This window comes from Diachasmimorpha longicaudata, chromosome 1, assembly GCF_034640455.1.
Source record: "Diachasmimorpha longicaudata isolate KC_UGA_2023 chromosome 1, iyDiaLong2, whole genome shotgun sequence".
Lineage (NCBI taxonomy): Eukaryota > Metazoa > Arthropoda > Insecta > Hymenoptera > Braconidae > Diachasmimorpha > Diachasmimorpha longicaudata.
The window spans coordinates 7,851,269-7,877,268 of NC_087225.1; the positions used below are offsets into that span (position 1 = coordinate 7,851,269).

The window sequence follows — 26,000 nt, forward strand, 5'->3', positions numbered from 1 at the left end:
ACGTAAACAAATTCTGTGATTGGTCGAAATGAGAGGGGTTCTCAACCCGAAGAGATCCGCCTGCACGAGAAAATAAAAGAAATATAATAACATCGGGAAATGATCTAAAATCCGACTTGAAGATCTTCAGAGCTTTGACTGAAATAAAGACAATTCACTTGGGATCTAATATTGTTTGACCCCTCCTGGACCATTTGGGGGAGAGGATGGCGAATTTAGTGAGAAACATCTTCAAATATTCAAGTGAGAACACCTTCAACTTCGGGAAATACCTAACCTCAATATGTTCAGTGCTAATGCTTTTTATTTCGATTCAACTGATGGTATTTTTGAGATTTTTATTTGATGCGTTGGGTTATGGATTTATTGATGTTACAGGGGATTATTTGAGGTCATCCTATCGACTTGTCCATAACGATGTCAATAAGGATAAAGTGGAGACACAGATACAGAAGGATGATGATGATTTTGTGAGTTGAATTTGTCAATCCTGGTTTACATACTTATTTTTTTAATTTCGAGAGAATGTTGTCGACTTTTCGCCTTCATGAGAAGTCCAATATATGCTTATTCCCCTTCGATAATTATCCAATTACCGAATGATAGAGGAACCGAGCGATTCAATTATTAATATCTTGATGATGGCTGAGTCAACTATTTTCATTTTTCTTCCATTTTCAAGATTTTTTCCGGTTTCAAAACCAATTTTCTTTCATCCAAATTGCATCATTAGTTCAGGAAATATCCTGCATTCAATATTCCTTTGATTTTATTAGTTGATTATTGTTTAAGCCAATTATTCAAACCAATGCCCCTGGAAGGCGCTTTTGCATGTTATATTAATCACGAAGAGTTGAAGAAGTAATTCGTGCGTTCATTATTATTTGTTTTAATGCGTGGAATAAACTTTTTAGCCCATAACACTTGAGGAAAATCCTTACACCAAGGAGAAAAAGGTCTGCATTCTGTGTCGATTGAAAATTGACCCTGATTACAAGAATGTCCGGCTTTTGTCTCAATTTCAAAGCTCCTACACAGGAAGAATTTACGGAAGACACATAACTGGTCTCTGTAAAGCTAAACAGGAGAAAGTGGAGAGAGAAATATTGAAGGCACAGAACTGTGGATTCATGGCGATTTATAATAAACATCCAGGGTATATGCATGATCCTAAACTGTTTGATCCGGATCATCCCTTTAGGCCACATAAATTCTAATTTTATGATACGAAAAATAAAATTGTACATTTTTTAATCGGATTGAAATAAATCATTCAACAAATGCTGGGTTTATTTTTTTCTCCACTTGGGGTACCTTGACCAATGGATAAATAATCACGATAATTTCACAGATGATTTTATGTTCCATTAAAACTCTCATAAACAATTTGATAAAAATGATCTGCATGTTAAAGATTAACGATTTATCTAGTGAAAATTTCAGGATTTTCTTAATTCTCATTATTCGACTCACATTATTTGGACTTGAAATAATATTCACGATTATGCATAGTAACTTTTGCCTTCATTAATCATCTGTTTAATTCGAGGAACATGTAATATGCCTTGAAAACTCATCTATTGGCCACGTCACCCAATTGTGTATATCCTAAAACTCTCGTCTACCTCAAAACTGATGATTACTCTCTTTTTCCTGAAGTCAAGAAGAAATTACACCAAGCCAACAGACACCCAGTCCCCTCGCATCGTTAATTTCTTCGAGGATAGTCCCTCAACGAAGACAACCTCCTCTGACACTTGGACATATCGAAGTCAAGAGCTTCCCAAACCCGATCTACCCTCCAAAAACTATTTAGTAAGAGAATTAAGACAAGACACCCAGAATTTACGAACTGGAATTAACGAGAACCGTTCGCGGGAGCAGTCCAATGCAAACCTAACGAACCTCTTAATTGAGATTAAATCGGCTCTGGAGGAAATTAAAAGACGAGAGGTCCAGACCAATACAGTAGCAAATATCCCCAGCACGTATCTCGGCCATTTGAGGATGATGATTGTGAAGAATGAGAGAGAAGATAGGGAAAAACGAAGATTAAATATTCTTATCATTGGGCTGAGTGTTCTCGAGGAAGACGTGACGTCCAGGGTTTCAGAGTTACTGGAGAAGCACTTGAACCTATATGACTGTGTGGCATCTGCTCGAGTGATGGGGAAAAATAATAATGTTGTGCTGGTGCAACTGAAAAGCGCAGAGGCCAAGGCTGAGATCCAGAAGAATCAGGCGGTTCTTAAGCCCATGGGAATCAAAATTCGTCCGGATTTGACTGCTGGGCAGAGGTTTCTCCACAGGAGACTCCGGGAAATCGGATTGGAAGCCATGAAGCTGGGAAAATCTGTCAAATTTGGATATATGTGGATTCGAATTGATGATGTCAAGTATTATTGGAACTACAGGACTGATTCCCTTCAGCCTCAGAGATCTGGGAATGAATGGAACTCGTGAGAGACATTAGGGTTTTCGCGACCTCGTCTGGCCTGATGTTAGAAAATTTATTTATTGCAGTTAATTGAGGTACCACCGGGATTCGTTATTTTTTATTAATTTATTTGCAGATTTATCTGCGAACGAATGAGTTAATTAGAGCATCGAATAAATGAAATCCACAGTACAGCTCTCGAATTGGTGAATTATAGAAAAAAATAATTTTTAACGAAATTGTCTCATTTGTGTCTTATATTTTTAACAGCCGATGGCTGGAACAAATTTCGATATTTAATTCGTGGCAGAATATCTTCATTACTGAAAATAATTTCGGATGTTTCGCTCTGTAAAAAGTATAAACTTATACAGTGGAAAATAAAGTATTATTTGAATTTTGTTCACTCCGGCTTTTTGCTGAAAAACTTCCCTCACTTGTGCTTCAAATAAACTAATAACTTGGAAATAACGAAGATTTTACAGAAATTACCCGAATTAGAGTGCCATTCTCCGACAAATTATATTTGCTACAGTATGAAATTTCGTTTTTAATCTTAAACATGTTACAAAACAAAATAATACTTATATTCTGAACTATGATTAGTCTTACCCTGGACTAATATCATATTTTCCCATATATTATATACTCTTCTATATTTTCAAACAAAAAATCGTGTATCGTGACAATAAAAAAATATAACTAACAATTAATAAAGCAAAGATAGACCTCATTACTTCATTTAAGTTAAATCAGCCTCATCTGGGAACTTTACGACTTCCTCGGGAATATTCAGCACTGCTAGGATCCTTCTCATGTCGTAATAGACCCCCTCGGCATTGGTCTCGTTCCAGTCCTTCTGGAATTGAACTAGAGCACTCTGGCAGGCACTCCTCCACCTGTTGATTTCTTCACGTAAATCTTCTCTGTTGTGTTTTTTTCTGCAGGCCAGTTGGGCCTTGAGACTGTCGATCTCCTGTCTTTTGTCGCGAATCCTCTTCTTCAGGTTCAACAGCTGGAGCCTTGAGGGGGCTGGCAATGGCTTGTTCTCACGATTATCATCGCAGATTTCAATGTCGATTCTTCGTTTCTTTATTTGGGACTTGTCAGGAAAGACTGAGGCCCTTTTCGGGGTGGAATTCTGCCTGATGGGAAAGATTTATAAATTATTAAGAGATCTCGCAAATGAATTAATTAGTTCATTCATCAGGTTCAATCAACTTCGTACCTGACTCAATGTGATTATTTATCATTGAGTCCATCAACTTAATTAATTAAGTCAGTAATTAAGCCATCAATGAGTTTAGGATGAAGGAACCCAAAAAGCAACAGGAAGAACCGGTTTTCTAACAGAAAGAAGACAAAAATTCTTACACAGTTGTAATAGGTGTCGAAGTTGATTTAATTACAGGGGATGATGTTTTAACGTCACTTTTAGGCGTCACTGATGCGAATGGAGATCGAAAGGGCCTGTTTGCCAGGCTGCTGTTTCTCAAGGGAGTACGCCTGGAGGTTAAGTCCTTATTCATTTTGATAACTTTAACACCAAACTAGAATTGGTGATAGGACAGGCCCAAGTGCCTGCAAATGATCAAGTAGTTGACATTGATGCACAAATCCGATGAAAAGGTGACACACCAGGTATAGGTTATGTTTACGTTTAGTCAAACTGCTGGAACAGGGGCAAGGGGGCATCTGTCAAGGTCAGTCACATGGCGTGGAGGCCATTTTTGCCCGCGTTTATTTTAGTCTTGGATGTTATAAGATAATACGGGTAATTTGCAGCGATTCTCAGGGAAACATTGTAACTTCCAACTTGACCAGTATCCTTCACCATAGACTTGTTAATTATTTATATTTATAATTCAACTTGATTTATTTTATTATTAAATACAATTACCTATTAATGTGAGTGATATTCAACGAATCATCACGAAAGGTATTTACATGAGATATCATCACTTTATTTTGTAGCTTTTCGAGGACAATTAAATCCTGAATAAAACGCATAAGGAATAAATTGCAATGAAGAATTTCAATTCTGATGGTGAAATTATTTCGTTGGCTTTCTCGCACGAACGAGGGGATTAAAATTGTACATGGAGCCACTGTCACTGATAGTGTCTTTCTCAAAGCTCTCAGTCGACTTTCCTGATTCTCGAGCTGTTTTTTCATTCTCCTTATTACCAGTTCCAAACATCTCTTCAATAGTTGGCTGTTTCTTGAATCTATTGGGCAGAGCAACTTCAATTCTGTTCTTCATAGATTTTGCTGATAAGGGCTTCAAGATTGTGGTGCTATTGATTGGTCCTATCCTGCGAGTTGATCTCCTGGATTTTCCCAGAGTAGATCTGGACAAAAAATTATGTAATTCATTTTGAACCTTTTTTTTTAATTTACAATACCAACGGAATCTTTGATCCAGGTAAATTGTTCGTTAGTTTAAAATAGGCATTTGTCGATAAATATTGAATCAAAAACCTCATCACCACTGAAACGAGGATTGTATTTTGCAACTTTACAACTGAATCATCATTGAACGTAATAAATGGAGGACTTTAGTGAACTCACGAAGCATTTAATTGTGACTTTGGGAGGTGGTTCTCCTTCAACTCATTATTCCTAAAACTCCCCGAAGATGCGACCGTAATCGGCAATTTTGGAAATCGGCTGCGATCAGGAAAATCAAATTGCTGCTCATATCCACTGGGTTTTGGCGGAGGGGGAATTGTTACTGGACCTGACGGAGGAGCTGTTGCAAGGATTTCCTTAATTCTACCAAGATAGCAACTGAAAAATAAATTTCAAACAATACTGTCACGTATTTTGTCTTGTCACATAACACTTCAATTTATTATGACATTTTTCTTCAACCAAATTGGATTTTGCAATACAATTTTTGCTATCCAGTCTTTACCGAATGACAATATTTTTTCTACATCATTTTTCATTACAGAGGTAATTCCGTTTCACGAGAGTTCGAAAATTTCAGTCTAGGAGTTACCATGGAAAATGTCTCAGTAAAAATTCGATACTGAAGACATTGATGAACCAGTCAGTATTTATTACTACTCATTAATTATACTCACCTCGCCTCATAGACGTTATCGACCAAATTCATGAATTCTCTCTTTCTGCTGATAATTTTTTCTGTAATTTCCTCGTAGTTGACTTCAGGCAGTTGGCAAGACTCTTTCCCTCTCTTCAGTAACGATTCCTCGAGGTTATTGTGGGTCAACGCTCGAACTGTGTCATCAATCTTCTGTAGTTCTGCCTCTGGAGGAAAGTCGGTGTCCCAATCATCGGTGTTATCATCAACCTCCGTGGTTTTTTCTGACGAAACTTCCTCAGGCAACTTCAGACGTTTCTGGGGCGGTTCCTCTTCATCTGTTGAGACCTGGGGCTCTTGTGGAGCTATCGTTGATGGTTGAGGAACAGTATTTTGATGAAGAGAAGAAAGTCTTAGGTAGAAATCAGACTCATCACTCGATACATCGTCGATGGCCGATGAGACAGTATTATCAACCTTCGCGGCTGCAAGATCGTTGCTCTTCTCTAAAGAAGAATATTCGTTGATCTGTTCAGCAGTCGCCAGCTCTTGAGAAGATTTTTTCGAATCCTTTGGTCTACTCAAATGTGCTTTATTCTCCAGGTCGTACAGTGTTTCCTGGTCAATTTGGAAGTCAATGTCATTGTCTTGAATACTGACTTGAGACAAGGACTTTGAAGCCTCCAGCAAGTCATCAAGGACGTCGTCAGGATGTTCGTTGTTACCTTCTTCTTTGTCTTCAACCGCCCCAGACATCTCACGTTTGCAGGGGGTGCAGAGACTATCTGTTGTTTCACTTCCACTAGCGGAAATTTCAATCACTTGTTTATGTTCAAATGTTTTATCTTCTTGAGGCGAATTCATCGAGTGTTTAATTGTAACGTAAACCAGTAATTATGTGTTACTGCACTTTCTTCTCTCCATTTATTGTCGTCAATTCTTCAACATCTAATTTCGAATAAACCAATCACACTCGTGAGAATATAAACATGGACGACAACTGAAAATGCGCAGGCGGAGAGTGGAGTGTCCGGTTGACGTTTATTTTTGTTTGTCAATATAGTTCACACCTTTTTTTCAATGAAATAATTATTATTACTGATTTAATTAGTAGAGACATGACAGACGAAAGGAATTTCAGATCTTCATATTACGAAAAGGTGTGGAAACTTCGGAATTTCATTATTTCCACCGAAATTATTAGGAGAATGGAGGTTAGACTTGTATTTTCCATTGTTAATTTGACAGGTCGGCTTCAGGAGTGTCGAAGAGAAGAAATCACTGGAGATATTGCTGAAGGAGAGGCCATTTGACACTGCTAAATTGAAGCACTTCTGCTTGAGATTCACAGTGCCAGTTATGCACAGGAACTTCCTCTGGAAGATTCTATTTGGAATTACCCCCATTTATCCAGAGAGCCGTGAGTTTGTCTCGATGCAGAGGAGGATTGAGTTCCAGGATTTGAGGAGGGCATTGAAGGTTACGAAGATTGTTGACGAGGAGACCAAGCCTCATAGGGTTTTTTTGATGATGTGGCTGTTGAGGACAAGGAGAGCGAAGATTGATTTAAGTGCACAGTTGGAATCCCCTCTTGTCAGGTAGGAATACTTTAAATAAACGATCATAACTGGACTCACTCACTAGTCAATAATTTTTTTTATTTATCGAAAAATAAATGCATGTATGCATTGAGCAACAATTAATTAATATACGAATTAAATCAATTAGAGCAATGAGTAAAATGGCAGAAAGCCTGTGGTACATAATGGAAGGTGATCACGAGTACGAGAAGATGGTAGACATGTATTGGATTCTGGGTGGTTTCCTGGACCACGTGCAGAAGTTTCACAAGGACGTTGGAAAACTCCTGGAATGCACTTCCCAATTACTAGAGAAGGAAGATCCCACACTCTACAAATATCTGAGTAAATTCGAGGCACTAAGTAATATACCTTTGGACGAGTGGTTTTCCTCCTGCTTCGCTGGCATCATAAGTGATGGATCAATACCGAAGTAATAAACATATTTGGCCGAATAATAGATTCATGAGTTAGTTCTGCATAAATGTTATTTACAGAATTTGGGATAAAGTGGCTGTCGGTGCGTACAAAATACTAGTCTTTGTTGCTGTTGTAATTCTCACAACATTCAGACGAGTTCTACTGCAGTGTGAAAGTATTGATGGAGTTTTGGATGCAATATCTCATGTGAGGATTATTTTTTATTTCTTTCCAATTAATGCCTTGAAGTATGAATGAAACATCGCTTTTACTGCATTCATTGCAGGTAAACGAAGAAACGTCAGAGTTGATCGTCAACAAAGCAATAGAACTGTGGCAACAAAGTGGTTCAATACTGGTGACAATGTCACCAAACGTCGCAAACGTAACAAATGCGTGATACTTCGTTAAAAGTCTGATTTCTATTTCTACAAATTTACTATGAAAATATGAATAAATATAAATTAATTGTTTGTGATATTTTGTCAAAGCATTCTTAACTCATTTGTGGGGTAATTGGGGAGTAGTTAATAAGCGAAAATCTTTCTTTCCTTTATCTTAAAAATAATTTATTTTTACTGTTGCAATCATAAATCGTACATGTACATTTTTTTTCACTCGATATTGACAATATTTTTAGTCATCAAATCGATCTCTACACCTTAAACTAGGCATCCTCTTGACCACAACTTTATACTCGCAATTATTAACTTCATCATGACGTTTTTATAATTACAGTAGAGCTGCGTATTACTTGTTCATTCCCTTTTCACGAACATAAAATTGACAACTTGCAAAATGTGATTCTCTACAAATGAAAAAAGACACGTTTCCTCATTTCAACACGAGAATTTGATATTTGATCCTAAATCAATTAGCCGTAGCACTCAACTCAAAGATCTCTCCATACGTGACTCATATCTCTCATTTTCCTATTATTACTATTATACTAAAATTATTATTTTCGTACATTCTCCCTTGAGACACGTGGGGAGCACTTTTAAGCAATTGACGCATGTGATTATGCCAGCAGGAGAGCTCCTCGAGCGTGCCAGGAATTATTTAAAATGTGTTTTTTTCAGGTCTAACGCACTTTTTAAATTCTTTCGTCGGTACAATGTCCCAAAACGTATTTTTTCACTCACTTATTGGCTGCTATTTAACTTAATCGATCTTTGGCTTGGAGAACTTCCGCGTTTCTCGCTTCGTCACTGCACGACAAAGAAAAAGGAAAAGATTAAGGACCAGAGAATCTAGAAAGAGATTTTTTACTAGCAGGAATGTAATATATGATACAAAAATAATAAAAAAAATTATGGTTTGCTTTTTATTTTCATTTTTTCTCGCAGGCAATTGCAGAAAGATGTGATTGTTCTGAATATAGGAATCTGAAATAGGGATTGAGTGAAATTCGTCATTTTAATCATTCAAATTTACCTCAATAAATCGCTTTGTCGATATCACAAATTCTCGAGGTAATTTCGTATGAGATAAAATGATAAAAATCAACTTACGACGTTTTATCACTTGACAACCGCGAGTTGAACAGAAAACTTTCCAAAGAACAGTGAAATTAATGATTGTTCAATCAACTCGATCCAAAAACCGATAAAAATCACAAAATATCCGTTTCTTTTTGTTTTCAAATTCGGGAGACATTATTCTCTTAAGCCAATGTTCAATATCGATATTTCACATGTATCGAATGTTATCAAGTGCCAGGTTACGATGCTGAGATGACGAAAACGCGACGACGGAGTAAATCAGGGGCTGTAATTGAAAAAAAAAAAATGCTTCAACAATTTGATTTTTAATCTAGTGAAAATACTGTTTGCGACTCTGATCGTGCACTCGTCAACGGCCGTTCATGAAAAACCTGTAATTAAAATTATTTTGTGCATTCGGCGAGAAGCTAATTACGTAGCACCTATAGCCGATTCACCAACAATTATAATCCCACCAATTCACAGTGTTTTTATTATTCGTTTCAAGGAATTTTTTTCGTTCTCTTATTGACGGTCTCAAGCGATAGACTAAAAAATCGTTTCACGTATCACGTGCGCACGTGAAGCTTTTTTTTGGCTGGGGGAGGGGGGGGGGACAATTTTTAGCCGGAGGGCTGTGGCCTCGACCTATTGGCAGGATAGGCCTCGTCTCGGTGCATGATGATGGTTTTACGGGTTAATAACAGCTAGAGGGCGGCTGAATTAGAATTGTCGACTAGGGGCGATAGTGGACCGACCTTTATGCGCCCACTACCGAGTCTCTCCGGCTCGTAATGAACATCCAGAGATAAACCTGAAATTATAACGTCAATTTCTGAGTTGGGGATATCTTTTTTAACTGAATTAAGTCATCCAATTATCATTTTGTTGATTAATTGAATCACTAGCCAATTCATTGATTGACCAATCTATTTGTCGAACTCTTAAGTCATTAATTAGTAAATTAATTCAGAGATGAATTAAAAAATGAGGGAATGTATTCATCAATAAATCCATTCAGGATTTTGAGGAAATGGACATACTCTGATTAGTTACTTAATTCGTTAATCAGTCAAGCCATTTGTCACATGCCTGGGGAGTTATTTCATGGATTGTTCGGTGAGCTCATTAATCACTTTGATAATTAAATATTTAATCGATCAATACACTGATAAATTTTTCTACGGAACAAGTATCGAGTGAATCCACACAATTTATCAATCTATGGTTCAAATTACTTCTTTTTCTATCAGCCAGGTCATTAATGAGTTAATGAAATTTTCAATGAATGGGAAAATTCATGAATTGATTAACACATGGTTTGATTTTTTAAAATATTTATGCATTGAAATGAAATAATCAGGAATCATCAGATCGATCTATAATTGGATAAAAGCATTATTAATCCACCACCTGAAGTATATTCCCTGATATTTTCGTTTCATCCACTTAAACCTGTAACGTACATTTCTGATATGCGTATTTACCGGATGGCCTCCGCGATGTGGAAGAGTGGTGATGCAATGGACCTGTTGTTGTTGGACTTGACTCGGGTATAAAAGCAGCAACGAGTAGAGCGCATATCACCAATAGTGCGCCGAACACGAAGGGGGGCCCTGGTACCAGCTGAAATTTCATCATCATATCAAAATGATGATTTATCTCAACAAAAAACATTATTGATTATTTTTCTCTGAATTTGAAAGTAATCAACGAAAAAAAGTCACTTTAAAATTAATAAAATGAGATGAATCTATTTTGATTTTGGTGAATATTGTTATATACAATCAAGTTACGATGACTTCTGTCTGGATATTTAATACAGCCCTCCTCATTGTGCTCTCCCAAAAATGTTTGCAATAAAATTGTCTTATAATTGTTCACTGCATTACGAGATATTCATTAAATAAGGAGACCGTCTCCGTGGAATTTATTCATCTCGTTCCATTAATTCAACAAACAGAAGATACTGTTCGTGAAATACCATAGGAGTAAGGATTGATGACTTCTGAAAAGATTTTAGTGATGCGGAAAATACATGTTAACACTTCCAAACATAAATATCATCACAATCTATTTACCTGGGGAATGATATCCACATGCTGCGTTGCAGTCCCTGTTCTATTACTATCATCAAGTAATGATGATTTGAGAGGTAGTGACGGTGTATCGTCATTGAGATCGACGTGGAACAAATAGAATATAACACCAAACATAGCTGGTCCAAGGCCATTGCAGAGACCCCTCATACCAGTTACCATTCCCTGAACGAGACCCTGTTTGTCAGCATCTGAGTGCATCGACACGAATGCTGATATCGCTGGATACGTTATGCTTGATACTGATGCTAATACACCAGCCGCCCACATCATCCTGAGGATATTTTCATTAATTTTTAATCGAGTTTCGTGGGAGGTTAATAATTTGCTAATGAAATTCTAGGAATATATATCTAGATATTTTAGACAAAGCCAGCTCTTGCGATTTTTTTTCGCTATTTAAAAAGCGATATTCATAGTATTTACTAGAATGTAGAGCTTATGGCGCTATTCTATGGTAAATTTTCTTTTTTTTTAAAGCTCTATGTCTATTTTTATTCTTCACTGATAATCAAATGAAAGAGAGGTATTTGAAAAATTATTAACAGAATAATTTGGATAGAAAAATTATCATTTATGGATTTGTTTTCATACGCGAGAGTTTAGAGGAGAAAATGTCGCTAAATGCAACGAAACGAATGTGGCATCAAGAGTGATTTCATCGTTTTAACACAAGAGTTAAATTTGATTCGTATTTTTTAATGCCAGCTCTAGCTGCATGATCTCATCTTGTGTTAACTGTGCCTCAAAGTATGGAGCAGACGTCTTGGCCGTTTGATTAAAATGTCACTTAATGACAATCGATTTATCGATGACTATAATAATAACTGATTAGAGTTTCGAACCAATGACGTGACAGGTCTCACCGGGATTCTAATAAAATCTTCGTGCGTCTGTGCTTTAAAAATAGCATTTCCGATCATATGCCCATCGACTCGAAACGTGTACATCAACACAAGTCAATCGGAATGCTTGTAACTAGAGAAACTGGTAGACTCCAATGACCACTTTGGATTCATTTCTGAAGCAATTGTGCACGTTTGCCCATTCAGTCTTAATCAATTGTCAGTTTGAATTTATATTAATGTAGTCTAGTTGTTTTTTTCTTCACTTCTCGGTGGCTCGAGCAATTGTTATCGAACTTGTGGTATGTTTTGCGGCTTTGAAACATTGATAATGGGGGGAAAATGTTGTTCAAGGTTGCTGATGCTTATAAAATTGAATAGACGTGTGAAAAAATTGTCGTTCAGTGTGTTCTATTTTATTCAGAAACATTGTCCGATGCGCACACACACGTAAGAACATGATTTATAGGAAACCGAATTTTTAACAATTCGATAGAAAATTCCGTTCGATATCTATTGAAATGTTATGTTATGTGATGGTTCTCTTGGCAATACCGTATATTGTCTAGAAGGTAAATCAATGGAATGTTGTTTTCCTGAACAACTCGTTCTACTGACATTTTCTTCACTCAAATTCACGAGATCAAATTTTCATAGTTTTTTGGTTGTTTTATCAAACAAACAGTCAATGGAGTATGATTTTTCGACACAATTATTTTTCTGGAAAATTCCTGGACTCAAACGTTTTCGGCTTTCTTGTGTGATTTCTTTAAATAATAAAAAAAGGAAAAATAGAGTAAAAAAAATTCTGGAAATTCTTATCGATGAATTCAACAGAAGTTCAATGGAGCTTTCTAACGCATTCGCAAGGTTTTTCTATGACATTTTCGCGTGAGCATACAATCAGGAAATGAACAGGAACAAAGAAAATTGTCAATCGATTTGGCCTGAGTCAACAAAGTAACCGAAGTAAAGATTTCCAGATATACAATAAAAAAAATCGATTTGTGTGGGATTCGGACGGACGCGTTTTACTTGAAAACGGAAGAGACTATAAGGCTCGCCACGTAAGCACTTCAAGGATGCGTATCAAGTAAGAAGGTATTATTTAACGGGCTCATCATTCAGTGACAAATCATTATAATTCCTGTTAATTATTCACGGTTGGGAGGTTTGTTGACTTTTCGTGACTCGAGGGAGAAGAAAATTGGAGGGGAGGAAAAAAGTCAAAAAATTTAATTTCCAACTGCGTTTGTAACACGCGATTCTATGCAGCATTGACCCAATTAAGAAAGTTTCCGCGAGGAAAAATCAATGGGGTGTGGAAACCGAAGGGAATAAGAATAACAGACTACACACTTTGACTTACATTTGATGAATAATACAATAAAATTTACGCCTTTTTCGAACTTGAACTTCAAGATGAGCTTATGATGCGGGAAATTGTATTTTTTTCAACTAAACACGTCCATAAACTGCCAGAAAATATCAATAACACATTTCTAACGCTCTATTGTTTGTATAAAAATTCAGTGAATATTCTTACCAAGTCTGTGAACCGAAGCCATACCACATTAACTGCAGCATTTCGAACAAGAGGCCGAGCATGATAGTGTGTTTACTTCCAAGAGTTCTCATGAGAGGTCCCAAAAGAATTTGTGCCCCAACACTGAGAATACCAACGACAGCAATGAAAACAGCAACCATTGCTGCTGAGAAGCCCATGGCAAGTTTTAGATACACAAATATACAGCTGTACTGTCCAGCCTCCGGTAGATAACTCAGAAAGACTGTGACACACAGCATCAAAATTGTGTGATCCTTTCCCACCTGATGAAAAAACCATCATTTTTCCGGTTAATATTGACAAAAGGGGGAGACAATGTTTGTCAGCGAGAAAAATACTCTCAAATATATGTCGAGACAACTCATATCAATATCTACCTTTCCCAAGGCGGCGAATGGATCAGCCTGCTCCCATGAAATTGGAACAGGAGGTCGTGCTTTTTCTGGCAAACTCTCCGGTACAGCCACGAGAATAAAGAATACGTCGAGTATGGCTATTGCTGTTGCCAGTGCAACAGCTAGATTTTCTCCATAAGTTGTCATTGTCCATGCACCTAGAGCTGGACTTATCACCATACTAGCAGCAAATGTCGCTGACACCTTGAAATAACCACAAGCAATCACTCAAAAATATTAAAATTACAAAAATTTATAGAAGAACCAGAATTTTGTAGAAAATTCAGGGAAATCATTCTGGAATTTTTCATTAAAAAATCCTCTCATAAAAAAATATTCTGTACACAAAATCAATAGAGTGGAATTTTTCTATGCGACTGTTGTCTAAGCTTTTTTTTCAATGAAAAGAGAAGAAAAATGGAGCAGAAAAATCATTAAAAATTACTGTCGAGAATAGTTTTTGCAAACAAATGCGCAATAAAGCTGCGGAACTCCCTAGGTTTTTCTACGAATTCTTTTATCCATGATTATCTACAAGAACGAGATAAATACTAACCAATCCATAAGCCAATGATCGTTGACTCTCCTCAGTAACATCAGCAACGTATGCAAACACAACGGAGAAAGTGCAGGCAAAAACCCCACTTATGGATATCATAGCAAAAAACCACCAAGTATTAATACTCATAAGTGGTATTGGTGCACAGGTAAATGCAACTGTTATGAGTAAGAAAAATTTTCTTCCCCATACGTCTGACAATGCCCCGATCAACGGTGCTGATAGGAACGAAAGTATTCCCTTTATTCCCATGATCAGACCGTTCATTAAAAACGTGTGATCTGGAAATGTTTCATTTAATACCGATATTATTGGCATTGTCAAGAGTCCCCATGCGAAGAACTCCAAGAATATCACAACCAGTGCATGGTAGACACTCGCCTCTCCAATTCCCGAGCTCTGAAAAGAGAAAACATCATTTATCTGTTGTTAAACGAGTCCATTAGTCTGAGCTATTTAATGATGACACGTGAACCAATTCTCAGGGCATTAGAAAGTTGAGAGAATGAAAAACAGGGCATTTTTTTCGAATATTATTGGAGACATCGGGTACGAGAATATTTCTGTTGATTTATTTTTGCCAAGAATTCATTCACAAACATTACCAGATTTTTCTTTCATTTTCTTAATGAAAAGGGAATAAGATTTCTGCTAATTAAATAGAAACCTATTAATTTTTGTGATAAATTATTTTCTATGAGGCAGTTAAAGCCTGTCAAATGCCGCAGTGGATCTGCGGAAATCTCCAATAGACTGTTCCAACCCCTAATGGAATTTTAAGCACAACTTCAAGAGAAACCCAATAGAATTTTCTATTAAGTTCACAAGTATTTTCAGTGAAATTTCGCCGTGGGCAATTATTAAAGATAATTCCATTTTGCCAGTCTGACCTTCATATGTCGGTAGCATCTCTGCAGGAGATTCAGGGGTGGTGCTATATTAACTGGAGATATCTCCTCGCTCACGTGTAGCTCTGAACACGAGGGATCAAGGCCCTCCGCCCCACCCTTAGCCCCCGGGGGCATGACACCCTGGCCACTTGAAGGGGGGCCCCGGACTCAGTAAAAACTCACCTCCATGATTCAAAGAAAAAAGAAAAAAAAATAAAAGCAGTGCTCAACTCTCAAGGAGGCATCATTCAAGATCACGTTTCTCCTGCTAGTTTTTCAGATGCTAGAGCTCATTGCAGACTGATACCTCTTGTTCTGGTGCATTATATCTACTAGTCCTTCACTCATAATCATTGAAATGATCCTGGGGCTCTTCAGTTCCTCTTATTACTGATAACTTTGCACTCGTTGTCCCTTACAAATTCGTTTTTTTGTGGTGAAAATCCCGCGTTACACACAACATAAAAATTTCTTTCAAAGAATTAATCCTGTCAGTGCTCTTCGTGATAACGAGATGATGGAACTTGTCAATTTTAATCGTTGAAAAACGGTTCTTTTGTTTTTTTTTTCTTCTCTTGAATTTTTTCGACGAATTATCGGTAGATGTTGATCAAGGTTTACCGAATAGTTCTGATGCACCACGGAAATCCGCTGAGGGGGGAAAATAGAAAACGACGAGGGCTTATTTTAGTTGCGATTTTTTTCATCTCCCAGCTGAATCTCTGACGCTCACGGTCACCTGACATTCTTCCTTTCATCAATCATTACATGATTCGGGGAAAGAGGAGGGGTGACAATGATTTATTCTCGTATAAAAAATAGAAAAATCCTCCTTCTTTTTTTTTTTTCAATTTTTCTGCTGATGACTTTTAATCATTTATCAGTGAGGAGACCTTGTGATTATGTCAAGGCTATCCTCATAGTGTGATATTGCTATTGAAAAGCATGAACATGAGATAATTTGATGTTACTCCTCCACTAGATATTGAACGCATTATCCCTGTGACCCGGATACCTCGTCACCAGGGCACTGTCTCGTTTCACCACCTTTTTTAGTCCTTTTCCTCGGTAAATCATAGGGTTGAAACGATCAATATTTCAACGGACACGCCATTATCATTCGATCTACGGGGAAAAGAGTATCGCTGGTAACAAGTGGTCCTCTACATCACTCAGCATCACTGGAAAAAAAATGGATAAATTCCCAGTGGCTGGAGCAGGTCCAGATAGTCTCACGTTTATGAATTACCGCTCGAACATCACTGCAATCTCCCCACACGATTTTCACTCCACAATTATTTTTTTATTCCTTGAAGCTGTCGTTGATGGGCTTTTTGGTGAAAATTTTTGAGAGCTTTCAGTCGCAAGGACTTTTCGACACATCCACGGGCTTATCGACAACAAGCTGTGGCCAGTTACTACTCGAACGAACCGCGCACCACTGCATTGCCGACCCTACCCCGAGTGTGTGGGTGATCTCACCCGTTGGCCTGTTCTCGTGTTTTTTTCCCTCATTGTTTCTTTCTTTTTAACTGGTCGGAGCGAGTGCGCCTGCCAGAGAAAGACGAGTCTGCGCGAAACGGGAGATGCTCTCGACTCAGCAGGAAGAGATAATAACCTAGGGGGTTGAAGTCAAGGTTTTCGTTGGATTCATGAAAAATAGGCTTTTATGGATATTTTTTTAACCAGTGAGAAATATTTTCCAGGGAAATCGACTCGTGGACTTAGCAATTTGAGGCGATCATTGCAGAATAGGTACTCGCTCTCATTGAATCAATTTGGATGTCATGATCATGACGGTACCCATCCCCCTCCCCCCTTTTCACGTGACTTGTGATCGGATTTAATGGGGAATCTGGAGCCAGCGGCCCTTGTTCGGTGACATAATGGGTTGGAGATAAGTCACAGCTGATATGGCTGGAAGTTGGAGTGATTGAGGGAGACAGGAGATTGTTGCAGCATCATTCATCACGCATTACAACAGCTGTTTATTTCATTGAGGATTTTTACATTTCATTATCGGATGAATTAATTTTTTTAATAAGCTCGTAATGGAATTTTTATTCATCCACCTTCGGAGTCTCATTTGGTGATAATGACAGGAATAAAAAATCTATAGGATTTTTTAATGAAATAATTCTATTGGAGAATTATTGAAATAAAAATATTAGATCAATTGATTAAATGATTTCATTGATCTTGGGGTGACCTGATTCATTCTGCTCGCAGAATGCAACAGTGTTTTTAAATTGATGACAGCAGAAACTGATAAATTAAGGGTTCTTAATAATAATTCTTAAATAATAAACGCAAAGGGTACTTGGCAAAATAAATCTTGAGAATTTATTTATTGCTATGTTGGGGGAAGTAGCGAGGACATATTGGAAGAATGTCAGCGCAAACACGTGTCACAAGAGTCAGAAAGGCTGAAATATGGAATAAAAATTGATTTCCCATTCATTCACGTGAAATAACGGAAATCATTGAAGACATGACAGGAAAGTACAGTCCACCTGAGCAACGAGGTCAAGGTCACCAATATTACAGAGTAATAATAATAATTACGAGGAAAACCGGTTATTTGATAAGATAAAAATTGTCTGCTGAAATAATCAGACCACTAACATTGATTCAAGAGTATGAATTTTTCAGAAACTTAATTTCTACGTCCACAATCGTCTTGACGGACATAATTGTCTAAAAGATCTATAACTTGAAAGTTCACTCGACTGATGAAATATGTTCCATTGATGATCAGAATTTCGTATATGATATTTTAAATGTCGAAAGCGAAAGGGAATGGAGCGGTTTTGTCTCTTTATATCATAAAAAATGGTGATAAAGTGAAAAAAAATGTTTACGAGGGCGAACAAGATGAAGTAATTACGTTTAGTTGTTTTGGTAATAGAATCAAAGAAAGACAATGGATTACAAGATGGGAAAATTGTCACATACATGTGGATATCCGTTATGTCCCAGAATGAAAAAACACGGGGAACCGATAACACACCATTTGCATAAACGAGAGAATTCTGAAAAAGACGTGAAGACGAGAAAATGATGAGATCTTTATTGCTGAGCGACAATTAAACAACAATCAAACATAAAAAATACTAAATACGAAATCTAAATGCAGGGAAGGGAACTAAATGTCCTGAAACTCAGATTTTTGCTGAAAACGTAGAGAAATGTAACAATAAAAATTCTGAAATGTTTTGACGATTATGGAATATTTTGTTGTTTCCGTGGTAAAAGAAATAAATGAAATGACAATAAGTGATTGTAAGTTGTAAAATTGTCACATAAACGGAGAAACCCGTTTGTTCCAAATCGAAAAAAAAACAGTCAAATTGATAAGACATCGTTTTGTCATGAATGACAAAAGGTGCAAAAAAATGAGGAAACAAGTCTAAAGGACAATCAGACATCAAAAAAATTGAAATCTAAATGCAATCTTAGAAACAGAAGCTAAACACTTTGCCAAATCCAACCAAATCCTCTCCTTGGACATAATGTGAAAATTGGAAAAATAATGAAATGAAGAAAAGCCTCAAACGTCAGCGAGAACTCCTACTGCACCCCTTTGATAAGAAAACAAAAAAGAATACGATAAACAATAACAAAACAAGGCAATTGTCACATAAACGTGGAAGCCCGTCATTCTCAAAAGTAAAAAAAACTCATTGCACCGATAAACCGTTTACTCCCAATCACCAGGTAGACAGATAAGGAGGCCGATAAAGAGTCGCGGATGCTATGTGGCATCGGAATTAGTTCCACATATATTCCGTCCGGTAAAAAAGCTCACGAAGGGATAAATTAATCCCCAGCCCTAGAAGCACTCCCAATAACTGAGGAGATGTCAGGTTAGTGAACCTGGAACAATAGAACGACAGAAAAAGCAATGGAGAACTCACCGTAACGACCCCATCCTTGATGATGTTCTTTCTGCTCCTGATGATCATCCCAACAATTTTCTTTGACACCCTCGCGGGCATACTCACGCACTGAGCGCACAAGCTCTTACGTTTTTTAAGTTTCATTAATAATTCAATATCGTAACGAGAGACTACGATCCATTGCTCGTATCTGTATTATTTTTAATAGTCTACTCAGTCAATTATCGGGAGTAAATAAATTACAAAAATGTTCTATCACTTGTTGGCGAGTTTCAAGAGCTTTTTGATCATTTGATCACACTAAATGTCATTATTATTAGGTTTCCACTGTTTTTTAACTATCAACTGCCACTAATCATCACTGAAGTGTGGGGCACACGGGTAACCAGCCGATGAGGTGGAAAACGTGGGAGAAGGTGGATTTTTTCGGAACTTCTGAGCTTGTTGAGAGATGTCGCCCATTTTTTTCCTTCGATTACTGAGATTTCTGGTTGGTTGTTTGTAGGTTAGAATCGCCAATGGGGGCCGCGATAACCTAGGGATTTTTCACCAACGCTGAGAATTTTGGGGATTTTATCTAGGGATTAAATGGGCAGGTGAGTTAGTTGTCTCAGGATTTTCTACTCTAAGACTTTGGGATTAATCTTTCGGAGGTCTTCCTGCAACTTCCACTCCATTTCCACATCGCGGAGACAAGGGTCCATCAGTATCAGGTCTGGTAGAATGATTTATTCAATTAGCTGTAATTTACGTTTAGTTTGTTGAATTAGATATTTTTGAGGAAGCTCTTTTGGGCGCTTGAACGATAATTAGAAATTCATTGGGGTTTTAATATGCAGGCGAAGTGTAACTGAAAATGTGGTCGTCAATGCTGGAAGCAGCCAAAATGAGCCCCTTCGCGGGGCCTTTTTCACAGGCCAAGTGTCAGGCTGTCAGTGAGGAGAAGTCATTGATTCCGAGCAGAAAAATTGGAGCTTTCAGTGTTGCTGAAGGAGGTGAGTTCATTCCATGTTAAAACACAGTTTGTTGAGTGAAATGTCATATTTATCGCATGATGCAGTGATTTAATCTCGTTAATCAGCCTTACTTTTGCAGTTTTTCAGTTTTTACGAGAGGAGTATTGACTTATTAATGAATAATTTGTCTTGAATGAATGAGGTGTCATAATTCAATAATTTGTGTTATGTAAAACCCTCACAGTCTTGATGAAGACACATTGACGATTTCAATCTTGACTGTGCCAGGTTCAATGTAGGTTGTATGTATGTACAAATGTGCATAAGGGAATATCTAAATTTTATTCATATTTATTCTTTTGACTAGGACGTTCGAACCTTTATGTTCTGCTCTTCGTCAAGTTGAAATTTTAGAATTAAAGTTGGGGGGAGCCTCTTAGATCCACAACAAATTTTATTTCGAAATGAGGGAAAACTTTTTCTGCACGAAAATTCAATACTTTAACATTTGCACTTATTGTTGCTCCTTAATTATATAATCCTCGATGATAGTAAGGGTTAGCTATGTATCTCCATGTCAGTGGAACAGCGCCCGCGCGGGTGTCATTGCGTAATGGCGACCATTTTGTTAGAGTATGAATCTATCGACCTTGAGAGAAAAATGGAAAATCCAAAAAATACTGCATTCTCCATTGTTTTTCAAGTGCAGATTGTGTCATGACATTGTCAAATGATGGTTAATTGGAGCAGCTTTGGGAGTCAGGGACGCGTGGATATATTCGAGGAAGCATTGACCTAGATCTTGAGCCGGCGGTAGAGGAGTAGAATCTCGAGGCGTTTAGACAATCGATCAGCTGACCGGCCTTGATTCAGGGTTACCAATCTCACGTTCTGCCAAATGGATTTAAATAACTTCTGACGGGACTATTAATATATCAGTGCACTTACTCAATTGTTTGGGCCAAGAAATTTTTTTGGTTCATTGTCAATCGAGAATTAATGGAAAGCAAATTATTAAAATGAATTAATTATTTGTATTTTATCATTTTTTGGAGAATTGGTGTGTCCCCTATTCAACGTAAATCATTTAAGAATATCATTCGAGGTTTATCGATTTTTTTAAAGATAATTATGGTGGACTACTTTTTTAAATTCAACTGGAACGTTGCAGTCCTTTATTTGTATGATTCGGTTGAAAATACTTGTTTCGTTTTTTAAAAAATCAATTCATTATTTGTGCTTCTTATTTTGATAAATAGGAAAGGGCTGCAGTTACTCTGCAAGACATTGGAATAGCTATGGTCCATATTTCCTCATCAAAATCATCGAACATGAACAATAAAATGATTTAACAGCGATAATTAATAAATAATTTCCACAATAAGTCATTTGAGTTAAAAATGCATGTTTTCTAACTATAACAGATGTTTTGAGTGCCTTAAACCATTAATTCTCAACCAAAAATGTATACAAAAAGAACAATTAAGGGATAACTGAAAATGTTGTGCACGTCACATTCTCCAATGAATTGATTATTAGCCTGCACTCATTTTATTAAAAAGAAAAGGGCTGTTGTTACTCTCCAGACCGACAAAGGAATAACTACAGCCTAAATTTTCTCATCAAAATCGAGGGAATGTTAACTCTCAATTGATTGGAGAATGGGTCTTTGGCAGCAGGTTCGGCCATCCCTTGAGAGAATGATAAACGGAAAACTAATTTTTCGAAATTAACTTTTCAGACAGCTGTGAATTCGGATCAAACCACTACTTTTTGCTATGTGGTCTTGGTGGTATTCTGTCGTGTGGATTGACCCATACGATGGTAACACCCCTTGACTTGGTGAAATGTCGTATTCAGGTTGATCCCGTCAAATACAAATCCGTCGTCACTGGATTCAAGGTAATATATCTAATATATCTTTCCATTTAATGTCATTTCATTCACTGATTCTCTAAACAATTTAGATTGTACATTTATAAATTATTAATTGATGGAAAATTCATAAATTGCTTAATAAAGTACGAATTTGTATCAGTGCGTATGATAAGGTAAATGTCAAATATTACTGAACAGGTGACGTTAGCTGAGGATGGAATGAAGGGTTTGGCCAGGGGCTGGGCTCCCACCTTCTTCGGGTATTCCATGCAGGGAATGTTTAAATTCGGTCTCTATGAGGTCTTCAAAGTGTACTACGCGAACATGATCGGTGAGGAGATGTCCTACGAGTACAGAACGAGTTTGTATTTGGCGGCATCAGCTTCTGCTGAATTCTTCGCCGATATTGCTCTTTCACCAATGGAAGCCGCCAAGGTAGAATAAAATTCCACCTCTTTAATGTGAATGAATTGTAAAGGGGAAGTCGATGTATTTTTCATTATTTATTTGGCAACTGCAGGTTCGTATCCAGACCATGCCTGGCTTCGCCAATACCCTCAGAGAGGCACTTCCCAAGATGTACGAGGGAGAGGGTCTCGGTGGTTTCTACAAGAGTCTTGTGCCACTCTGGCTCCGTCAAATCCCATACACAATGATGAAGTTCGCATGCTTCGAACGTACCCTTGAGCTTCTCTACAAATATGTTGTACCCAAGCCACGTGAGTCTTGCAGCAAGGGCGAACAACTCGTCGTCACCTTCGCTGCTGGGTACATCGCTGGTGTATTCTGTGCCATCGTCTCCCATCCTGCTGATTCCGTAAGTTACGATTTGGAGAATACTTCCTTTTAAATAGGTCTTTAGCCATTTTGGAAGGCAGAATTTTTTATGAAAATCATTAATATTTGTTATAACGGAGGTTGTGAAAAAATCATTGAATGTTCGTTTAGGTCGTCTCCAAGCTCAACCAAGAGAAAGGAGCGTCTGCAGGTCAGGTACTCAAGAAACTCGGTTTCGCTGGCGTCTGGAAGGGTCTCGCTCCTAGGATTGTGATGATCGGTACACTGACAGCAGCTCAATGGTTCATCTACGATGCAGTGAAGGTTTACCTGCGTATGCCCCGACCACCACCACCAGAGATGCCTGAGTCCCTCAAGAAGAAGTACGGGCTCGCCTAAGGAACCTAATTTCCAGGCGCGGTTGTATCCAACGCCGCATAGACAATGAATAAAAAAAAATAAAAAGATGAACAAAAAAATGGAAAAAACAATTTAGAAAAATTTCACATCTATTAAAATCCTTCCTCGGGAATTTCACTCGCCTAGATAGTTACGATTAACGAATCGTCATTAAGTGCTCAGTATTCTTAATTTCAATAAAAATCTCACCCTATTTTCTTTTTATTTTCGATGATTCAACGATAATTGCGAGTCACACTGCCGCGTTTGAAAAATTATGAATTTTGCATTCGCAGACATGTATCAGTTTTTATTGTTTACTCAATGGAAATATTCAGTTGCATTGTCATGTTCCGCAGGTTGAGATTTACCACTTTGGGTTCTGTATATTGAATATTGCAGAAATATTCAATCCGTTGTTCTGTACATAGGGTGTTCAGTGAATAAAAGTGGATACGATTGCTCCATATCAATTAATTAATTTATTTTACGTATAAGGAACCATTTTTCTTTGAAGATTCTTTAGTTGAAAATTCGCTCCAATTTCGAATGCATAGGGATTTTTTGTCAGGGCAACACGTTGAGGGGCAGAGTTCACTTACTAGGTGGATATGCAGTGTCTTTTACGTCCTATTAAATACCTATTTCATTAATTAATGGAATTTTATATCAATAATTCATTGAACTCATTGATGCAAATCTATGAATGATGATTTTCTCGATTAAAACTTTACCGCGGTCATTTTTGAATATCTGGGGTTTTCTGGGGATTTTATTTAGTTTTATTTATGAGACGATTTGCAGCTGGCTTCAGACACCAGACGAATGTTAAACAGCAGCGGAAAACAAAGCTCTATCAGTATTTATTAATAAATCGAGTTAATGATGGAAAACAGTGGTGAAAGTGGTGACGACGGTGGACCCCAGGGTGCAGCAAATTATTTCACTTCTGGGGGAGTCGCTGGGAATTATATTGGGGTGCAGTCAGATGATCTAGAAGGTAAGAATCTACTCGGCCGAGACGTCATTGATAATGCCATCAAACAATGTCAAAATAATGTTGTTTTTTAGATTGTCTTAGATGACAATGCATTCCCTCTTGAAGTAATAACATTAAAATTGGTTTCCACTTGTCATATTGAATGTGGCAATTGGAGTGGACCACTCATCAACGAATCAGATGTTAGATGGTGGTTAGAATGCCAAAATGGCGCGAAATGTTGGAAATGTATAGTGTCGTACACGAAATTCAAGTTAGTTTTTATTTTTTTCAATTAACGCTCATAAAAATTGAAGTAAAATATAAAAAAAACATTTTGTTCTTCTTGCAGTCGATGTAAAAAGCCTAAAATTTAAGAAAAGTCCAAATTTGAGTACTTTCACACGTTAAATCATTATTTGAAATATTTAATTTACTTTGGAAAAACATAAGCATTCAAAGAAAAATATGGAATAAGAAAAAATAATTGGAAAAAGCTCATGATTTTTCATAAAACCGAAAATCTCGTCAGATGATCCAGAGAACACAGACGACTCGAACCACGGAGGAGACCCCCTGCACGGTGGTGGCAGTGGTGGTGCTGCAGGTCCCCTTCGGGAGCAGGATCGCTTCCTTCCAATTGCAAATGTCGCAAAAATAATGAAAAGAGCGATCCCCGAGGCCGGAAAAATTGCCAAAGACGCTAGAGAGTGCGTGCAGGAGTGTGTGTCCGAGTTCATCTCATTCATAACATCAGAAGCATCTGACAGGTGTCACATGGAAAAACGAAAAACCATAAATGGTGAGGACATTCTCTTTGCAATGACAACCCTTGGTTTTGACAACTACGTTGAGCCCCTGAAGATGTACCTGCAGAAGTACAGAGAAGCAACGAAGGGCGACCAGACACCCCCGTGTCTCACAGGTCCAAATGGCAATGGAAAGACTGAACCACCGAGCACAATTTATGAGGAGCAACTCTACGCATTATCTGGATCAAATGCAACGACCTCTGATTCACCAGTGATCTACAGCTACTCCTCGGGCGATCAGATGCAATTCCAACTGTCCTGATCCTCCGATGACTCCCAGGAGGAGGAGCGGACGTGTCTCGAGGAGTGATCACTGCTCATGATGCGATAGTTCAATTGATTCAATTTTTTTAATCGCTTAAAATTACCGAATCAGTGGAATTTATATATATATACATATATATATCTCCGTGTATACAATATAGATATTGTAATCAGAGATCGGCACAAATATAATTTTCACAAAAAATTTCCATCACAAAAATATATCTTTCGGTTTAATCACTATTAACGTGTAAATATGCTTCATTATACTATGAATGAGTAATAATTGAAATGAAAACTAATTTATCGCGCTAGGAACTACACTTTAATATTTGGGACTAATCATTCGATCAATAATAAATATTGATTGAAAGACTGTTCATTTGTTCAATTTTTATTGCTCATTTGTATCGTAAGGAAAAGTGTATGTGATATTACTTTTCATTATAAAAAATGTCATTCGGCTTTTCCTTATTAACCATTGATATTGTAATGAAACTTTAATTACGAAAATTATTTTCCTGCCGATTTCTTGTTATGATGATATAGTAATCATTAGGCGTGTTTTTTGTAATGAACATTCGACATTTAGAAAAAATTAGCCGATCCTTTATTGTAATTCCATTAAAGCACTAAAATTCATATTAAACTATTCTAAACGTTTTTTCTTTCTCTCAACATTATTTTCTTTCATCGCAACCATGTAACTTT

At 37.3% G+C, this 26,000-nt stretch overlaps 7 protein-coding genes across 16 annotated transcripts; 4 read left to right on the forward strand and 3 right to left on the reverse strand.

Moving 5' to 3' along the window:
* Positions 1–12: 12 nt before the first annotated feature.
* On the forward strand, positions 13–2,843 carry LOC135168007 (uncharacterized). The gene is made up of 3 exons (XM_064131826.1): positions 13–243; positions 379–470; positions 1,660–2,843. Exons 1-3 carry the CDS (start codon positions 207–209, stop codon positions 2,461–2,463), a joined length of 933 nt encoding a protein of 310 aa, XP_063987896.1. The 5' UTR covers positions 13–206; the 3' UTR covers positions 2,464–2,843.
* Positions 2,658–4,117, reverse strand: LOC135168026 (uncharacterized). Its single transcript, XM_064131853.1, has 2 exons — positions 3,812–4,117; positions 2,658–3,582 (listed from the first exon to the last, which is right to left on the reverse strand). The coding sequence occupies exons 1-2, from the start codon at positions 3,964–3,966 to the stop codon at positions 3,180–3,182; spliced, it is 558 nt and encodes a 185-aa protein (XP_063987923.1). The 5' UTR covers positions 3,967–4,117; the 3' UTR covers positions 2,658–3,179.
* Positions 4,118–4,144: 27 nt separating this feature from the next.
* LOC135167991 (uncharacterized) lies at positions 4,145–6,350 on the reverse strand. Of its 2 annotated transcripts, XR_010299957.1 has the most exons (4): positions 5,527–6,350; positions 5,009–5,227; positions 4,338–4,788; positions 4,145–4,265 (listed from the first exon to the last, which is right to left on the reverse strand). XR_010299957.1 is itself a non-coding variant. In XM_064131796.1 (3 exons), exons 1-3 carry the CDS (start codon positions 6,348–6,350, stop codon positions 4,491–4,493), a joined length of 1,341 nt encoding a protein of 446 aa, XP_063987866.1. In that variant the 3' UTR covers positions 4,252–4,490. The 2 variants fall into 2 exon arrangements, 1 of the variants encoding a protein (XP_063987866.1); XM_064131796.1 differs by having other exon boundaries at positions 4,252–4,788.
* Positions 6,351–6,507: 157 nt separating this feature from the next.
* LOC135168014 (TBC1 domain family member 7) lies at positions 6,508–9,277 on the forward strand. Of its 2 annotated transcripts, none has more exons than XM_064131840.1 (5): positions 6,508–6,646; positions 6,746–7,084; positions 7,215–7,499; positions 7,564–7,693; positions 7,773–9,277. In XM_064131840.1, the coding sequence occupies exons 2-5, from the start codon at positions 6,846–6,848 to the stop codon at positions 7,884–7,886; spliced, it is 768 nt and encodes a 255-aa protein (XP_063987910.1). In that variant the 5' UTR covers positions 6,508–6,646; positions 6,746–6,845; the 3' UTR covers positions 7,887–9,277. The 2 variants fall into 2 exon arrangements, with proteins under 2 accessions (XP_063987910.1, XP_063987904.1); XM_064131834.1 differs by having other exon boundaries at positions 6,514–6,646; positions 6,735–7,084.
* On the reverse strand, positions 8,030–19,629 carry LOC135167967 (hippocampus abundant transcript 1 protein). Of its 8 annotated transcripts, none has more exons than XM_064131763.1 (8): positions 15,326–16,828; positions 14,433–14,834; positions 13,859–14,080; positions 13,461–13,744; positions 11,052–11,343; positions 10,437–10,632; positions 9,729–9,784; positions 8,030–8,697 (listed from the first exon to the last, which is right to left on the reverse strand). In XM_064131763.1, the coding sequence occupies exons 1-8, from the start codon at positions 15,458–15,460 to the stop codon at positions 8,695–8,697; spliced, it is 1,590 nt and encodes a 529-aa protein (XP_063987833.1). In that variant the 5' UTR covers positions 15,461–16,828; the 3' UTR covers positions 8,030–8,694. The 8 variants fall into 8 exon arrangements, with proteins under 8 accessions (XP_063987833.1, XP_063987843.1, XP_063987801.1 ...); XM_064131773.1 differs by having other exon boundaries at positions 10,458–10,632; positions 15,326–16,826; XM_064131731.1 differs by lacking the exon at positions 8,030–8,697 and having other exon boundaries at positions 9,263–9,784; positions 15,326–16,506; positions 16,575–16,825.
* A 158-nt stretch (positions 19,630–19,787) lies between these two features.
* Positions 19,788–23,703, forward strand: LOC135168001 (solute carrier family 25 member 3). Its single transcript, XM_064131813.1, has 6 exons — positions 19,788–19,937; positions 20,064–20,219; positions 21,922–22,082; positions 22,257–22,493; positions 22,579–22,875; positions 23,007–23,703. Exons 2-6 carry the CDS (start codon positions 20,081–20,083, stop codon positions 23,232–23,234), a joined length of 1,062 nt encoding a protein of 353 aa, XP_063987883.1. The 5' UTR covers positions 19,788–19,937; positions 20,064–20,080; the 3' UTR covers positions 23,235–23,703.
* Positions 23,704–24,051: 348 nt separating this feature from the next.
* LOC135162884 (uncharacterized) lies at positions 24,052–25,938 on the forward strand. Its single transcript, XM_064121812.1, has 2 exons — positions 24,052–24,234; positions 24,746–25,938. Exons 1-2 carry the CDS (start codon positions 24,117–24,119, stop codon positions 25,285–25,287), a joined length of 660 nt encoding a protein of 219 aa, XP_063977882.1. The 5' UTR covers positions 24,052–24,116; the 3' UTR covers positions 25,288–25,938.
* Positions 25,939–26,000: the final 62 nt, after the last annotated feature.

What these genes read in the sequence shown, in the direction of transcription:
- LOC135168007 (XM_064131826.1), top strand. Translation starts at nt 207, where the DNA reads ATGGCGAATTTAGTGAGAAACATCTTCAAATATTCAA. An exon ending in AAACATCTTCAAATATTCAA is followed by an intron (nt 244 to 378) that starts GTGAGAACACCT and finishes TTGATGTTACAG; the next exon opens with GGGATTATTTGAGGTCATCC. An exon ending in AGAAGGATGATGATGATTTT is followed by an intron (nt 471 to 1,659) that starts GTGAGTTGAATT and finishes TTTTTCCTGAAG; the next exon opens with TCAAGAAGAAATTACACCAA.
- LOC135168026 (XM_064131853.1), bottom strand. Translation starts at nt 3,966, where the DNA reads ATGAATAAGGACTTAACCTCCAGGCGTACTCCCTTGAGAAACAGCAGC. An exon ending in TCGACACCTATTACAACTGT is followed by an intron (nt 3,583 to 3,811) that starts GTAAGAATTTTT and finishes CTTTCCCATCAG; the next exon opens with GCAGAATTCCACCCCGAAAA.
- LOC135167991 (XM_064131796.1), bottom strand. Translation starts at nt 6,350, where the DNA reads ATGAATTCGCCTCAAGAAGATAAAACATTTGAACATAAACAAGTGATT. An exon ending in GATAACGTCTATGAGGCGAG is followed by an intron (nt 5,228 to 5,526) that starts GTGAGTATAATT and finishes TTTATTTTTCAG; the next exon opens with TTGCTATCTTGGTAGAATTA. An exon ending in AAGTCACAATTAAATGCTTC is followed by an intron (nt 4,789 to 5,008) that starts GTGAGTTCACTA and finishes TTTTTTGTCCAG; the next exon opens with ATCTACTCTGGGAAAATCCA.
- LOC135168014 (XM_064131834.1), top strand. Translation starts at nt 6,605, where the DNA reads ATGACAGACGAAAGGAATTTCAGATCTTCATATTACGAAAAG. An exon ending in GATCTTCATATTACGAAAAG is followed by an intron (nt 6,647 to 6,734) that starts GTGTGGAAACTT and finishes TTAATTTGACAG; the next exon opens with GTCGGCTTCAGGAGTGTCGA. An exon ending in AGTGATGGATCAATACCGAA is followed by an intron (nt 7,500 to 7,563) that starts GTAATAAACATA and finishes TGTTATTTACAG; the next exon opens with AATTTGGGATAAAGTGGCTG.
- LOC135167967 (XM_064131731.1), bottom strand. Translation starts at nt 15,460, where the DNA reads ATGCCCCCGGGGGCTAAGGGTGGGGCGGAGGGCCTTGATCCCTCGTGT. An exon ending in GGCTTCGGTTCACAGACTTG is followed by an intron (nt 11,344 to 13,460) that starts GTAAGAATATTC and finishes AAATATCCTCAG; the next exon opens with GATGATGTGGGCGGCTGGTG. An exon ending in TAAATACGCATATCAGAAAT is followed by an intron (nt 9,785 to 10,436) that starts GTACGTTACAGG and finishes TTATAATTTCAG; the next exon opens with GTTTATCTCTGGATGTTCAT.
- LOC135168001 (XM_064131813.1), top strand. Translation starts at nt 20,081, where the DNA reads ATGTGGTCGTCAATGCTGGAAGCAGCCAAAATGAGCCCCTTCGCGGGG. An exon ending in TTTCAGTGTTGCTGAAGGAG is followed by an intron (nt 20,220 to 21,921) that starts GTGAGTTCATTC and finishes TTAACTTTTCAG; the next exon opens with ACAGCTGTGAATTCGGATCA. An exon ending in CCGTCGTCACTGGATTCAAG is followed by an intron (nt 22,083 to 22,256) that starts GTAATATATCTA and finishes ATTACTGAACAG; the next exon opens with GTGACGTTAGCTGAGGATGG.
- LOC135162884 (XM_064121812.1), top strand. Translation starts at nt 24,117, where the DNA reads ATGATGGAAAACAGTGGTGAAAGTGGTGACGACGGTGGACCCCAGGGT. An exon ending in GCAGTCAGATGATCTAGAAG is followed by an intron (nt 24,235 to 24,745) that starts GTAAGAATCTAC and finishes AAATCTCGTCAG; the next exon opens with ATGATCCAGAGAACACAGAC.